A 13936-nucleotide genomic window follows, 5' to 3' on the forward strand; every position below is an offset into this window, starting at 1 on the left:
GACTTGTATGGACGAAACAGTAATTGGTAGTTTTCTCTTGCATTTTCTTTAGTAAATGACTAATCTTTTTAAACAGTGCGAACACTTGCAGCTTTTGGTTTTTTTTTTATCTTTGCACTCCCTGCCAATGTCTCAGGCAGTCAATGTCAAACTGAGAATACGGAACACGAGATGAAGCTACATTCTATGATTGTGCAAGGAGAGAAAATAGTCTTCTTCCATTACTTACCAGAAATATTTCTGTGCTGTTACTTTTTCATTTTCCAGAAGCAAACTACTAATTCTCAATGATTATTTGACAAGCTGTATTAAACGAAATGACTGTACTTCCTTTTTGACTCACATGCGAAGCAAAAGTGAGTCTATGTACTCACCCGAGTCGTCCGTCCGTCCGTCCAGCCGGCCGGCCAGCCGGCCGGCCGGCCGGCCGGAAAACTTTAACGTTGGATATTTCTTGGACACTATTCAGTCTATCAGTACCAAATTTGGCAAGATGGTGTATGATGACAAGGCCCCAAAAAACATACATAGCATCTTGACCTTGCTTCAAGGTCAAGGTCGCAGGGGCCATAAATGTTGTCAAAAAAACAGCTATTTTTCACATTTTCCCCATTTTCTCTGAAGTTTTTGAGATTCAATACCTCACCTATATCTATATATATATACGACTAGAGTCTGTGTGTCTGTGTGTGTGTGTGTGTATCTGTCTGTGCGCGATGCACGGCCAAAGTTCTCGATGGATCTGCTTCAAATTTGGTGGGCATATTCAGGTTGACCCGGTACAGGACACAACCTGGTCGATATTTCAACACGTGCTCTCAGCGCGCAGCGCTGAACCGATTTTGGTTCCACCTCAGCTATTTTGGTTCCACCTCAGCGACCCGGGCCCCCATACCGACACACCATAGCCGCTACACCACATCACAACGCCAAAGTTCTCGGTGGATCTTTTTCAAATTTGGACACCGTATTCAGCTACACCCCGGACACAATATCATCGATGAGATATTTCAACACGTGCTCTCAGCGCGCAGCGCTGAACTCATTTTCGTTTTTGTGTTCATTTCACCATTATAAGTAACTCTTCCTTATCTTCTCCAGTGTTTGGCGTTTATCTCCCTTCCTTCGTGTGGCTTTCCCGTTCAGTTGTAAGTTACTACACTGCGCTGTCCACTGCGCTGAGCGTCTTCGGATATTCCCGGCGTTACTATTTTTAGAAGGTCAACGCAGTGTACAGAACGTAAATTGGACCCGTAAATTATCCTCACTGTAAAAGTGCAAAGGTCGAATCAATTTATAGCCACGCGAAAAATACACTGTCATCTATCTCTCTATAGATACGGCTTCTCTGTGTTTTTGTGTGTGTGTGTGTGAGTGTGTGTGTCTCTATGTAAGCAACACCTGTGCATTCTTCAGTTCTGTTTGTGATGTGGTCTGGCGGCTTTTGTGTAATTTTATGTACTGGCCTTCCTTTGAGAAGCCATAACTTGCTCAGTCCTGTTTGAGTGGAGTTCGCCTCCAAAGGTGATTAACACGGTTACATTCGTCGACAAGGATGGGACTCGATATGGTCAGGAATGGCATTATGGCCACTGAATCATTTTCGTGCTGTTCCCATTCCACGAATCTGGGAGGGACCTAAGCTTGGCGGGTCCATTGTTCGGACCCGGCGAAGCCGGCGTACGGCTCTAAGTACTTCTTCCCGGCGAAGCCGGCTACCCGGCGAAGCGGGTATTCATTCTAGTATGATATATAGGGCAAAGTAAGCCCCATCTTTTGATACCAGTTTGGTTTACCTTGCTTCAAGGTCAAGGTCACAGGAGCTCTTCAAAGTTGGATTGTATACATATTTTGAAGTGACCTTGACCCTGAACTATGGAAGATAACTGTTTCAAACTTAAAAATTATGTGGGGCACATGTTATGCTTTCATCATGAGACACATTTGGTCACATATGATCAAGGTCAAGGTCACTTTGACCCTTATGAAATGTGACCAAAATAAGGTAGTGAACCACTAAAAGTGACCATATCTCATGGTAGAAAGAGCCAATAAGCACCATTGTACTTCCTATGTCTTGAATTAACAGCTTTGTGTTGCATGACCTTGGATGACCTTGACCTTCGGTCAAGGTCACATGTATTTTGGTAGGAAAAAGTTCTTAGTGTATGATGTCATTGCTAGGTTTAGTTCAAGGTCAAGCATGTGAGTCGTATGGGCTTTGCCCTTCTTGTTTACAGTGGAACCCCCTTTTAAGACCTCAACAAATCGGAGAAATCAAGGTCTTAATAGAGAGGGAATCTTAAATTGGGGGGTCTTAATGTGGGGGTTCCACTGTACTGAATGATATGACTCTTGTTATTTCAGTGCACAAGGCTACTGTGGGTCTAACTATGACCGGTTTGTGGAGAACACGAACACGTCGACGCTGCACAAGATGAAGGAGACGTACTGGACCACCAAGCAGGCCGTCATGCAGAAGCTGGGCAAGAAGGAAGACGAGCATGTGGTGGCGTCTGACTCTCAGCTAGACGCCAAGCTAGAGGTAAGCACTTTTGAAACCTTCGGCGTAAGAAGCCTGAATGGCGGGGTAAAAATCCACTCGTGCAAAAAGATGAGTGAACGTGGGAGTTTCAGCCCGTCAACGAAGAAGAAAAAAACTTCTTTTTAACTTTGTTTGAAAGTCAGTTGAAAAGATGAGGCCTTTAAGTTTTACCCTTTCGCTGACTGTAGGACGTCGGATGACATCCCGGGTAACTTGCTTTCACAGGCAACATATCGTTCAATTAACAACAAAGAAGAAGAACAGCAACAACAAACAAGACCAGCACGGTGGCCTAGTGGTAAGGCGTCCGCCCCGTGATCGGGAGGTCGTGGGTTCGAACCCCGGCCGGGTCATACCTAAGACTTTAAAATTGGCAATCTAGTGGCTGCTCTGCCTGGCGTCTGGCATTATGGGGTTAGTGCTAGGACTGGTTGGTCCGGTGTCAGAATAATGTGACTGGGTGAGACATGAAGCCTGTGCTGCGACTTCTGTCTTGTGTGTGGCGCACGTTATATGTCAAAGCAGCACCGCCCTGATATGGCCCTTCGTGGTCGGCTGGGCGTTAAGCAAACAAACAAACAAACAAACAACAAACAAACAATGTGTGCGTGTAGGGCGTGTTCATTTGTACATCAAGGACACATTTTAGGTTGTCAATTCAGGTAAATACAGATAATGCTTTTATACAAATATTTACTTTACTGGCAGCGAACATGTTAAAGGACAACGGTAGCAGGAACAATAACAAAATGTAAACACTATGAAAAGACAGAAATATGGGCATTGTGGGGGAAAGGGTTCAGACTAAGAATGTCAAATTGGATTCAGTTTTAAAGCAAACGATAAAGAAATGGCTGTGTGCTCTTATAGGTGTGTGCAAGGATGTTGCCAGGATCTATTTTCATCAGCAAATATAGATAAGATGGCAAAAACAGCTTAGGTTATTGTTCAAAGTTGAAGGCAGTCTTCGTCCCCTTTCCCTTGCTGTGAATAAGGTTCCAGTCAGATCTGCCAGAATGATGGCGAGATTTTTTGACTCACATGCGAAGCAAAAGTGAGTCTATGTACTCACCCGAGTCGTCCGTCCGTCCGTCCGTCCGTCCGTCCATCCGTCCGTCCGTCCGTCCGGAAAACTTTAACGTTGGATATTTCTTGGACACTATTCAGTCTATCAGTACCAAATTTGACAAGATGGTGTATGATGACAAGGCCCCAAAAAACATACATAGCATCTTGACCTTGCTTCAAGGTCAAGGTCGCAGGGGCCATAAATGTTGCCTAAAAAACAGCTATTTTTCACATTTTTCCCATTTTCTCTGAAGTTTTTGAGATTCAATACCTCACCTATATATGACATATAGGGCAAAGTAAGCCCCATCTTTTGATACCAGTTTGGTTTACCTTGCTTCAAGGTCAAGGTCACAGGAGCTCTTCAAAGTTGGATTGTATACATATTTTGAAGTGACCTTGACCCTGAACTATGGAAGATAACTGTTTCAAACTTAAAAATTATGTGGGGCACATGTTATGCTTTCATCATGAGACACATTTGGTCACATATGATCAAGGTCAAGGTCACTTTGACCCTTATGAAATGTGACCAAAATAAGGTAGTGAACCACTAAAAGTGACCATATCTCATGGTAGAAAGAGCCAATAAGCACCATTGTACTTCCTATGTCTTGAATTAACAGCTTTGTGTTGCATGACCTTGGATGACCTTGGGTCAAGGTCACATGTATTTTGGTAGGAAAAATGTGTAAAGCATGTGAGTCGTATGGGCTTTGCCCTTCTTGTGGCAATTATATTTGCTCGTGATATACCCCAGAAGAATCCAAAACTAGAATAATGTGTCTTTGGTAAATGATAAAATATGTATGGATGTGGTTGGTACCATCAGCACCTCGATGACCTGTTTGTGATGACTCATGTATTTATTTGTTTTATTGTTCTTTCAGGTCTTCAAAGCCATTCAGAAATCCAGTATGGACCTTCTCCGAGTGATTGAAAGATACCAAGATAGGCTGTGTGGTGAGTTCTCCCGCTAAAAGTTTTACACACAAAAGTGAAAAAGTGACATATGGCTTGAATATTTCCTTGATAAATCCTCTTTCGGGAGAATTTTTGTGAAATGTTCTTTTCCTGAACAAGTAAAAATGAACAGGAGGCAAGGGAAGTCACTCATGGGCTGGCTTCTCCTCGCATTCAGTGTATAGTAGTACCAGGGCTAGAAAATTAAACTAGCTCATTTGCCCTCGTCTGGTTTAAGATTTTTGCATACTCCAGTTATAGCCCGCAGAAATGACGTCATATACTGAAAGAAAAGTAACAATTTTTGAGTCACTTGAGAAAAAGTGACTCTATGTAATCGGTCAGTGTTAGTCGGTCCGGCCGGCTGGCCGGCCGGCCGGCCGTCCGTAGACACCACCTTAACGTTGGACTTTTCTCGGAAACTATCAAAGCGATCGGGCTCATATTTTGTTTTGTCGTGACCTCCAATGACCTCTACACTTTAACGATGGTTTCGTTGACCTTTGACCTTTTTCAAGGTCACAGGTCAGCGTCAAAGGAAAAATTAGACATTTTATATCTTTGACAAAGTTCATCGGATGTGATTGAAACTTTGTAGGATTATTCTTTACATCAAAGTATTTACATCTGTAGCCTTTTACGAACGTTATCAGAAAAACAAGGGAGATAACTAGCCTTTTCTGTTCGGCAACACACAACTTAACGGAAACTATAAAAGTGACCGGGCTCAAATTTTATGTGAACGTGACTCATTGTGTTGTGAATAGCAATTTCTTCCTGTCCATCTGATGCCTCATATAATATTCAGAACTGCGAAAGTGACTCGATCGAGCGTTTGCTCTTCTTGTTTACAGTCATTCAGCGTGAGGATGTAGCTCACATGGGTCTTTTTGTGTTTAGCTGTGGCACAGGAAGAGAATGCTACGGGACGTTTCTTGAAGTCACACAGTGGTCATGACAAAACGCGCGCAGGAAAGATGATGGCTGCTGTCGGCAAGTCACAGAGTTTCTCCGCTCAGCAAAGGTTTGTTTGCTTTGGTTATTTGTTTTCAGCTGTGTGTGTGTGTGTGTTTGTGTGTGTGTGTGTGTGTGTGTGTGTGTGTGTGTGTGTGTTCACATGCTTGTGTCTGTGTGTGTGTGCATTTGGTTGTGGCTTGGGGTATGAGTGTGTGTAAGTGTGTGCTTGATTCACTGTGGTTGTGCTTTCAGCAGGAAAGATAAAGCATAGCAGCAGCACTTTTAAAATCCTTCCATTCCTAGTCAGTAACTAAAATGTTTCCATTCCAGAAGTGTCTAGACTGCACGTTATACTTTTAACCCCTTCACTGCCACAGTATAACAGCATTATCCGAACGGTCTATGGGAAAGAAATGTGTTTAGAACCCCTACAAGTACTTGGACAGTGGTTACCTCCCATTTAGTTTTCAGAAATGTCCTGAAATGTTGTTGACACAAATCCCACGTATGAGATACGGTTATGGGCGTAGGACAAACCGAAAATGACCACGTATTACATACGGGGTGGGCAGTGAAGGGGTTAATATGTGCTAAAGGCACATGAACCATTTGATGATAAACAAAGAACCATGTTGTTCCCTAGAATGACATACACTGCTTGGTTTAGGCTATAACAGAACTTTGAAGTTAAGGTTGAGATGATAAACAGTGTTAGCTATATTCAATTTTAAACAAGTCGCGTAAGGCGAAAATACAATATTTAGTCAAGTAGCTGTCGAACTCACAGAATGAAACTGAACGCAACGCAACGCAGCAAGACCGTATACTCGTAGCATCGTCACTCCACCGCCCGTGGCAAAGGCAGTGCACGTGGAATTGACAAGAAGAGCGGGGTATTCGTTGCGCTGAGAAGGATAGCACGCTTTTCTGTACCTCTCTTCGTTTTAACTTTCTGAGCGTGTTTTTAATCCAAACATATCATATCTATATATTTTTGGAATCAGGAACCGACAAGGAATAAGACGAAAGTGTTTTCGAAAAAAAAAATTTGATAATAATTTTTATATATTTAATTTTCAGAGCTTGTTTTTAATCCGAATATAACATATTTTTATGTTTTTGGAATCAGCAAATGATGGAGAATAAGATAAACGTAAATTTGGATCGTTTTATAAATTTTTATTTTTTTTTACAATTTTCAGATTTTTAATGACCAAAGTCATTAATTAATTTTTAAGCCACCAAGCTGAAATGCAATACCGAACCCCGGGCTTCGTCGAAGAGTACTTGACCAAAATTTCAACCAATTAGGTTGAAAAATGAGGGCGTGACAGTGCCGCCTCAACTTTCACGAAAAGCCGGATATGACGTCATCAAAGACATTTATCAAAAAAATGAAAAAAACGTTCGGGGATTTCATACCCAGGAACTCTCATGTCAAATTTCATAAAGATCGGTCCAGTAGTTTAGTCTGAATCGCTCTACACACACACACACACGCATGCACACACACACACACACACACACGCACGCACATACACCACGACCCTCGTTTCGATTCCCCCTCGATGTTAAAATATTTAGTCAAAACTTGACTAAATATAAAAACAAAGGATTACTGTACTGTATTGGTGAGTACAGTAATCCTTTGTTTTTTTTAACTTTGTTCATCTTACCACAGTCACTTCGTTGTTTAGATTTTTTATATTCAATTTACCAATTCTGCACAATATTTAGCACATTTTTCCTGAAAGTGAAATCTACTTCTCCCTCTTTCCACAGACTTGCTCTGCGAGTGCCCCTGGTGCGTCTATACCAAGAGGTGGAGACCTTTAGATACCGAGCTATTTCCGACACACTGGTGACCGTCAATCGGATGGAGGGGGCTCGCACAGAGTACAGAGGCGCCCTCTTGTGGATGAAGAATGTTTCTGAAGAACTGGACCCAGACACTTACAAACAGCTTGAAAAGTTCAGGAAGGTGAGCTCACATACACCATGTTTTATTAGAGCAGGGGGAACAACTTATATCTTTTCTCAATCTCAAAACTACAATAAACATTACTTGAAGATAACGAGCTTGAGCTTTCAGTCAATGCGAGAGGCATCATGTCATGTATCCCACATCCTAAATATGGAATGCCTCTCACATTCTAAATGCTCCAGAAATAGTGATACCAGACTTCACTTTTCACTTCCAACAGGTTTGCAAAAAGGTATGCATCAGCGCTCCCAACAGGAACCAAAATACTGCGCTTATACAACACTTTCAGGCCTGGATCTAGGGACGCGAATGGGTCCTTGATTTCGGAAGGCCCGCAAATGTAACTTTTTTTGTCAAAGAGAGGCCCAAAATATTACATTTCAAATGCTAAATTTTAACAGCAACAAAGTACACATCAACGCTCTCAACAACAAAAACCAATACGCTCAAACAGCACTTACATCACATGTCCTTTCCACAGGTGCAAGGCCAGGTGCGCAAGACGAAGCAGCGGTTTGACAAGCTGAAGCTGGACGTGATGCAGAAGGTGGACCTGCTGGCGGCCAGTCGCTGCAACATGTTCTCCCATGTGCTGGCCAACTACCAGTCAACCCTGCTCCACTTCTGGAAGAAGACCTCGCGCACCATGTCCGCCGTGGCCGAGAGCTTCAAGGGATACCAGTACTACGAGTTTAACATGCTCAAGGTGGGTGTGATGTGTTGGATGGCTTGGTCTGAATACTCCAAATACAATAATTATAGCTTTGAAGAGTTTAACATGCTCAAGGTGGGTGTGACGTGTTGGATGGCTTGGTCTGAATACTCCAAATACAATAATTATAGCTTTGAAGAGTTTAACATGCTCAAGGTGGGTGTGACGTGTTGGATGGCTTGGTCTGAATACTCCAAATACAATAATTATAGCTTTGAAGAGTCTAACATGCTCAAGGTGGGTGTGATGTGTTGGATGGTTTGGTCTGAATACTCCAAATAAAATAATTATAGCTTTGAAGAGTTTAACATGCTCAAAGTGGGTGTGATGTGTTGGATGGTTTGGTCTGAATACTCCAAATATAATAATTATAGCTTTGAAGAGTTTAACATGCTCAAGGTGGGTGTGATGTGTTGGATGGTTTGGTCTGAATACTCCAAATAAAATAATTATAGCTTTGAAGAGTTTAACATGCTCAAGGTGGGTGTGATGTGTTGGATGGCTTGGTCTGAATACTCCAAATATAATAATTATATCTTTGAAGAGTTTAACATGCTCAAAGTGGGTGTGATGTGTTGGATGGTTTGGTCTGAATACTCCAAATATAATAATTATAGCTTTGAAGAGTTTAACATGCTCAAGGTGGGTGTGATGTGTTGGATGGCTTGGTCTGAATACTCCAAATAAAATAATTATAGCTTTGAAGAGTTTAACATGCTCAAGGTGGGTGTGATGTGTTGGATGGCTTGGTCTGAATACTCCAAATATAATAATTATAGCTTTGAAGAGTTTAACATGCTCAAGGTGGGTGTGATGTGTTGGATGGCTTGGTCTGAATACTCCAAATATAATGATTATAGCTTTGAAGAGTTTAACATGCTCAAGGTGGGTGTGATGTGTTGGATGGCTTGGTCTGAATACTCCAAATATGATAATTATAGCTCTGAAGAGTTTAACATGCTAAAGGTGGGTGTGATGTGTTGGATGGCTTTGGCTTTGTTTACCCCTTCATTCTGGTCGGGGGATGGGCAATGACTAACAAATCATGTTGGACACCATGTCTCCGAGAGCTTGATGGAATACCAGTACTATGAGTTTAACACGCTCAAGGTGGGTGTGACGTGTGTTGGATAGCTTTGTCGGAATACTCCAGATATAGCCCAGAAGAAGCTATGAAGAGTCGGCAATGGGCAATGTCTCTAACAAATCACATTGTTAACATGCTCAAAGTGTGTGTGTGTGATGTGTTGGATGGCTTTGTCATTGTCGGGGAAGGGAGGGGGGTAGAGGGGGGAATGGGCAATGTCTCAACAAATCATGTTGTGTACCATATCCAACAGTGGTCGAGAGCTTGAAGAGACACCACCGGTACTACGAGTTTAACATGCTTAAGGTGTATGTGAGTGTGTGATGAGTTGGATGGCTCTTCCATTGTCTAACTCGTCAGCCTGGAGGTAGGGGTGTCAGCCTAGAGGTAGGGGTATCGGGGTTTTTCTGGGGGCTATGTTTCTGCTGAGAATTTGGATGTGATGGAATGGAAGTGGAAGTTAAGTCTTACATCTAAATTATACTGTTGCAGGAATTGACAGACACAAGCAGAAAGCTAGCTGATGAAACCAGTAGCAGAGATTCCATTGAAAAAGACACAGAGGAAGCTTCTGATGCGTAAGTGGTATTTTTGCTGTGTTTGTTTGCTTGTTTTGTTTTAACTTTCTCATGTCTGTTTAGCACCATATGCACATACAAGCAACAACAACAAAATGATTGAAATGGAAAGGGGAAATGAAGAATGGAAGGAAAGTGAGAAAGCTCACTGTGGAAGGGTGCAAGTTGTTATTGCTTGTCATTAATGTGCTTTGTAGAGCTATCACGTTTTATTGTAATTCAATCAAGTTGGCGTTTTAATGAAACAGATCCTGTGATTGGTCAGAATGCCCCAACTCATTAAAAATTACCGGTCATTAATTGTCGATAACCACTCGCTAAAAAAGCCATTAACCACCTGCTGATACAACCTCAACTAGTCTCGGTTAGCTTTGAGGGTCATTTTACAAGTAGGAAATATGAAGGCCAACGAAATACCGAGACCATAAGGTATGCGAAGTGATGACGTCGAATACGTGACGTAGGTTGATGCATGAATTCTTCCGGACTACGTCAGTCAATTGCAAAGATCGCTTTTGTGATGAAAAGAATGTGTTTTAGAGTTTGCTGTCCAGAAACCCGTCAAAAAGGAAGGGAAAATGTATGTGAAAGAAAACAAAACAGGAGCAGAGTGATAAGATAGGAATACAGAGACATATTTCTTGGGACTTGACCCTTGCAGGTAGGTGGACTGAAAGTAGTGTGTGAACAGAACAGAACCAATTCTGTCTGTTTACCATCGCATGAAAGCAGGAAAGAGATCGTCGTTACAATAACATTAACATGCTTCCATTTGAAACTTCTCGGTCATCATCGTGGATTAACGCCCTCCCAAAGTCTAATTGAAGCCCTCCGCCACTTTGCTCAGTCGGGCTTCAATTAGCTTTGGTCGGGCGTCAATCCCCGATGACGACCTCGAAGTTTCAAATGGAAGCATGTTAATGTGTAATTAATGTGCTTTGTGGAGTAGATCTACTTTCTCAGGTAAGCTTGTATTCATGGGCTATGATTCTAAAGAGCCATCTCATTAAAGCATGATCATTGGAAATTCATTCCTGTCATCCCATGAATTAATATTAGTTGGGGACAGTCAACTTCTTGAAGCTTCCTGTATGAAGCTTTGCCACTGAATATTTGGTTAGGCCAAAAAAAAAATAGGTCTGTTTACGGTAACATAGGCCAAAAAAATAGGGTCGGTAGGTCGGGATTTTTTTTTTTTTTTTTTTTTTTTTTTTCTCCAAAAAACCATATTTTTACGTTATTTTGCCAAAAAAAACCAAATATTTTTTTTTTTTTTTTTTTTTTCCCTAAATGCCCCAAAAAAAGTCTAGGGTCGCGCGAAAAAAATAGGGTCGGTCGGGTTACCGTAAACAGACTTTATTTTTTTTTGTGCCTAATAAGGAAAGCTTTGTACACTTCATTGCATTTATTCTAATTTGTGCAACTGCTATTTGTAATGCACTAATTGCAAGTTTTATGGGGTTTTGTAAGTTTTTAATTAGCTTTGATGGAGTGTGAACACATAAATGGAATTTTGCATTTTCTTCATGTTCTGTGTTTGATGTTATTGCATTTTGTGTTTTTGTTTGATGTTGTTGAATCTTCACATTTGTTTGGATAGCGTGTCCCCCTGTTCAGACACATTGGGGGTTACTGTCATGTTAAGTGCTGTTCACATGGCTCATTTTTCATGTTCCTGTAGGAATGTAAACTGTGCCCTGTTATGTTGAGCTAAATGTGTTGACGGTTTTGTGTGCTTTTTCGCCAGAAAACAGTACTCAGTAGTATAGACTGAATGTTGTCTGCAGTGCATTTCGTTGTGTCCTTTGTTGCTACTGCAGTGGAAATCCCCTTTTTAAGACCCCTCCGAATTAAGACTCCCTCCCTTTTAAGACCCCGTTTTCTCAGATTTTCTCTTCATAACCTGTGTAAATTGACCTCCATTTTAAGACTCCCTCGTGTTAAAACCTGGTTTTCTCAGATTTTGGAAGGTCTTAAAAAGAGGGTTCCGCTGTATTAGTGTATAGAATGATTGTCGTCTCTTTTGCATTGTGTTGTGTCCTTTGTTGCTTGTGTCACTGTTGCTACCATTGCTAGAGGCTGTTTTAACACTGGCATGGGCCCACACACTTTCACAGGGAGTTAAGTGACGACGAGATGATCAATGTCAGCTTCGAGGAAGGGGAGGAGAAGGACAAAGACGATGAGGAGTTGTACAGAGAATTTGAAGACAGGCAGCACAGAAAGCGCTACACTAGCGATTACCAGGAAGCAGAGGCTGATAGGTATAATAACGCTTCGCGGCACTCTGCATCTGGGCGTGACTTTGATGATATGCAGCTTTGGAACATTTGTAGCACTGGGCTGTGGGGATTTTCACTTTCCAGTTCTGTGTCTTGCCTTCATGCGTCTGCTTGCCTGCTCTTTTGTGTTCAGGTCTATGGTGTGTGTTTCTTGCAGGGATGGCCAAATTGTCCGCCCGGTCGCCAGGGACGAGTAAAAAATCTGCCGGGCTTGTAGAAACCGCCGGCTGGCCAATGAATATTCTGGTCAAATGCGACCCTTTTGGTTGTAGTATCGGGTTTTAAAGGCATATAAACACTGCAGATTAACTGTGGTATGTACCAGGCCAGCAAAATTTCTGCCCGGCTAGTGACTTTCTTGAAGTTACTCGCCCGTCTGGCGATTTACAATTTTGAGATTTGGCCATCCCTGTTTTGTAAGAGAGGGACGAGAGTGTGTGTGTGAGAATTTTGTGCACATCACGGTGTGCATGCCTGGGTGCATCTTTGTTTTTCGTAGCAGAAATACATATAACGTTTTGATTTTCAGCTCACATTTGGGAGTTGGATGTTGCCTGCATTTTATTTGTTTTCCAGAACTCTTCATTTACTTCACTGTAGAAATTTCTTGCCAATATTACCACTTTTTTCTTGTTTTTGATTTAAGCACTGATTTAGTGTGTACTCTTCAAGCACACATTTTGACAATTGTAAGATTTTTGTTTGGTCTGTTCGTGTGTGTGTGTGTGTGTGTTGTGTGTGAGAGAAAGGGGGAGAGAGAAATAATATGAATGGGGCTGGATGTTTGGATTAAAAACACGCTCAGAAAGTTAAAACGAAGAGAGGTACAGTAAAGCGTGCTATGCAGCACAGCGAAACCACTACCATGCTGAACAGGCTCGTCAGTTTCACTCCGTTTTGCACAAGCGGCGGACTACGGTCATTGTGAAAAAATGCAGTGCGTTCAGTTTCATTCTTTGAGTTCCACAGCTTGACTAAATGTAGTAATTTCGCCTTACGCGACTTGTTTTATCTTACGCACTCCTCCGAAAGCGGCGTATGGCTGCCTAATTGGTGGGGTAAAAACGGTCATACACGTAAAACCCCACTTGTGTAAAAAAAACACGAGTGTACATGGGAGTTTCAGCCCATGAACGCAGAAGAAGAAGATCTTACGCATTGGTCGGTATTTGTCAGACCCCTGGCCGGTCGATTATCCCATATTTTTGACATTTAGGTGTTTTGACAAAATACTGTTTTTGTAGCAAGGACATTTGGAGTTCATGACCTTTACATATTTCCGATCTAGGTCCAACTGGCCTATTGTCGGTTGTTCATGTACTCTTAGTTTTGCAGGAATCTGAAACCACAAGCAGCGTTTTGTTAATTGGCTGTGGTTAGGGTATTTGTTGTAGTTGGAGTTTCATACTACTATTTCTCTGCACTTTTCAGAGAATTTGAGTCAGTTACGAAGGCAGACTCTAGCACAGCGAAATCTGAGCCTTATCGTACAAACAAAAAGAAGAAGAAGAAAAAGAAGAAATCTGAGCCTAGTAAAAATGAAGGGTATGTATTTTAAAGCTGAGAGTCTGCAGTTGGAATTAGTTTTTTAACCTTTGACTGGATGAGTTGGGGGAAAAAATGTGCACTTGTATTTTGTCTCCGGATGCATGTCAAAGGCATGAGAAGTCTTTTCTTGAGAGATAGGACGTAGGTCCAAATTAAGAACAAAAGTGTGCTACATTTTGGCATCAAATGAACTTCCTTTGGTCATGTATGTT

At 41.8% G+C, this 13936-nt stretch overlaps 1 protein-coding gene across 4 annotated transcripts in view; it reads left to right on the plus strand.

Moving 5' to 3' along the window:
• LOC138958215 (islet cell autoantigen 1-like) overlaps positions 1 to 13936 on the plus strand; it is a 46246-nt gene that overhangs the window by 2034 nt on the left and 30276 nt on the right. For 2 of the 4 annotated variants that reach the window (XM_070329312.1, XM_070329313.1), the window contains exons 3-9: positions 2368 to 2545; positions 4504 to 4576; positions 5477 to 5600; positions 7316 to 7514; positions 7999 to 8223; positions 9809 to 9894; positions 12012 to 12158. In XM_070329312.1, the coding sequence (XP_070185413.1) occupies positions 2368 to 2545; positions 4504 to 4576; positions 5477 to 5600; positions 7316 to 7514; positions 7999 to 8223; positions 9809 to 9894; positions 12012 to 12158 (1032 nt within the window). Of the gene's footprint in view, positions 1 to 2367; positions 2546 to 4503; positions 4577 to 5476; positions 5601 to 7315; positions 7515 to 7998; positions 8224 to 9808; positions 9895 to 12011; positions 12159 to 13607; positions 13722 to 13936 lie in introns of all 4 variants that reach the window. The other 2 variants (XM_070329314.1, XM_070329315.1) reach the window with 2 other exon arrangements.

Source organism: Littorina saxatilis, linkage group LG2, assembly GCF_037325665.1.
Source record: "Littorina saxatilis isolate snail1 linkage group LG2, US_GU_Lsax_2.0, whole genome shotgun sequence".
In the NCBI taxonomy this organism is placed as follows: domain Eukaryota; kingdom Metazoa; phylum Mollusca; class Gastropoda; order Littorinimorpha; family Littorinidae; genus Littorina; species Littorina saxatilis.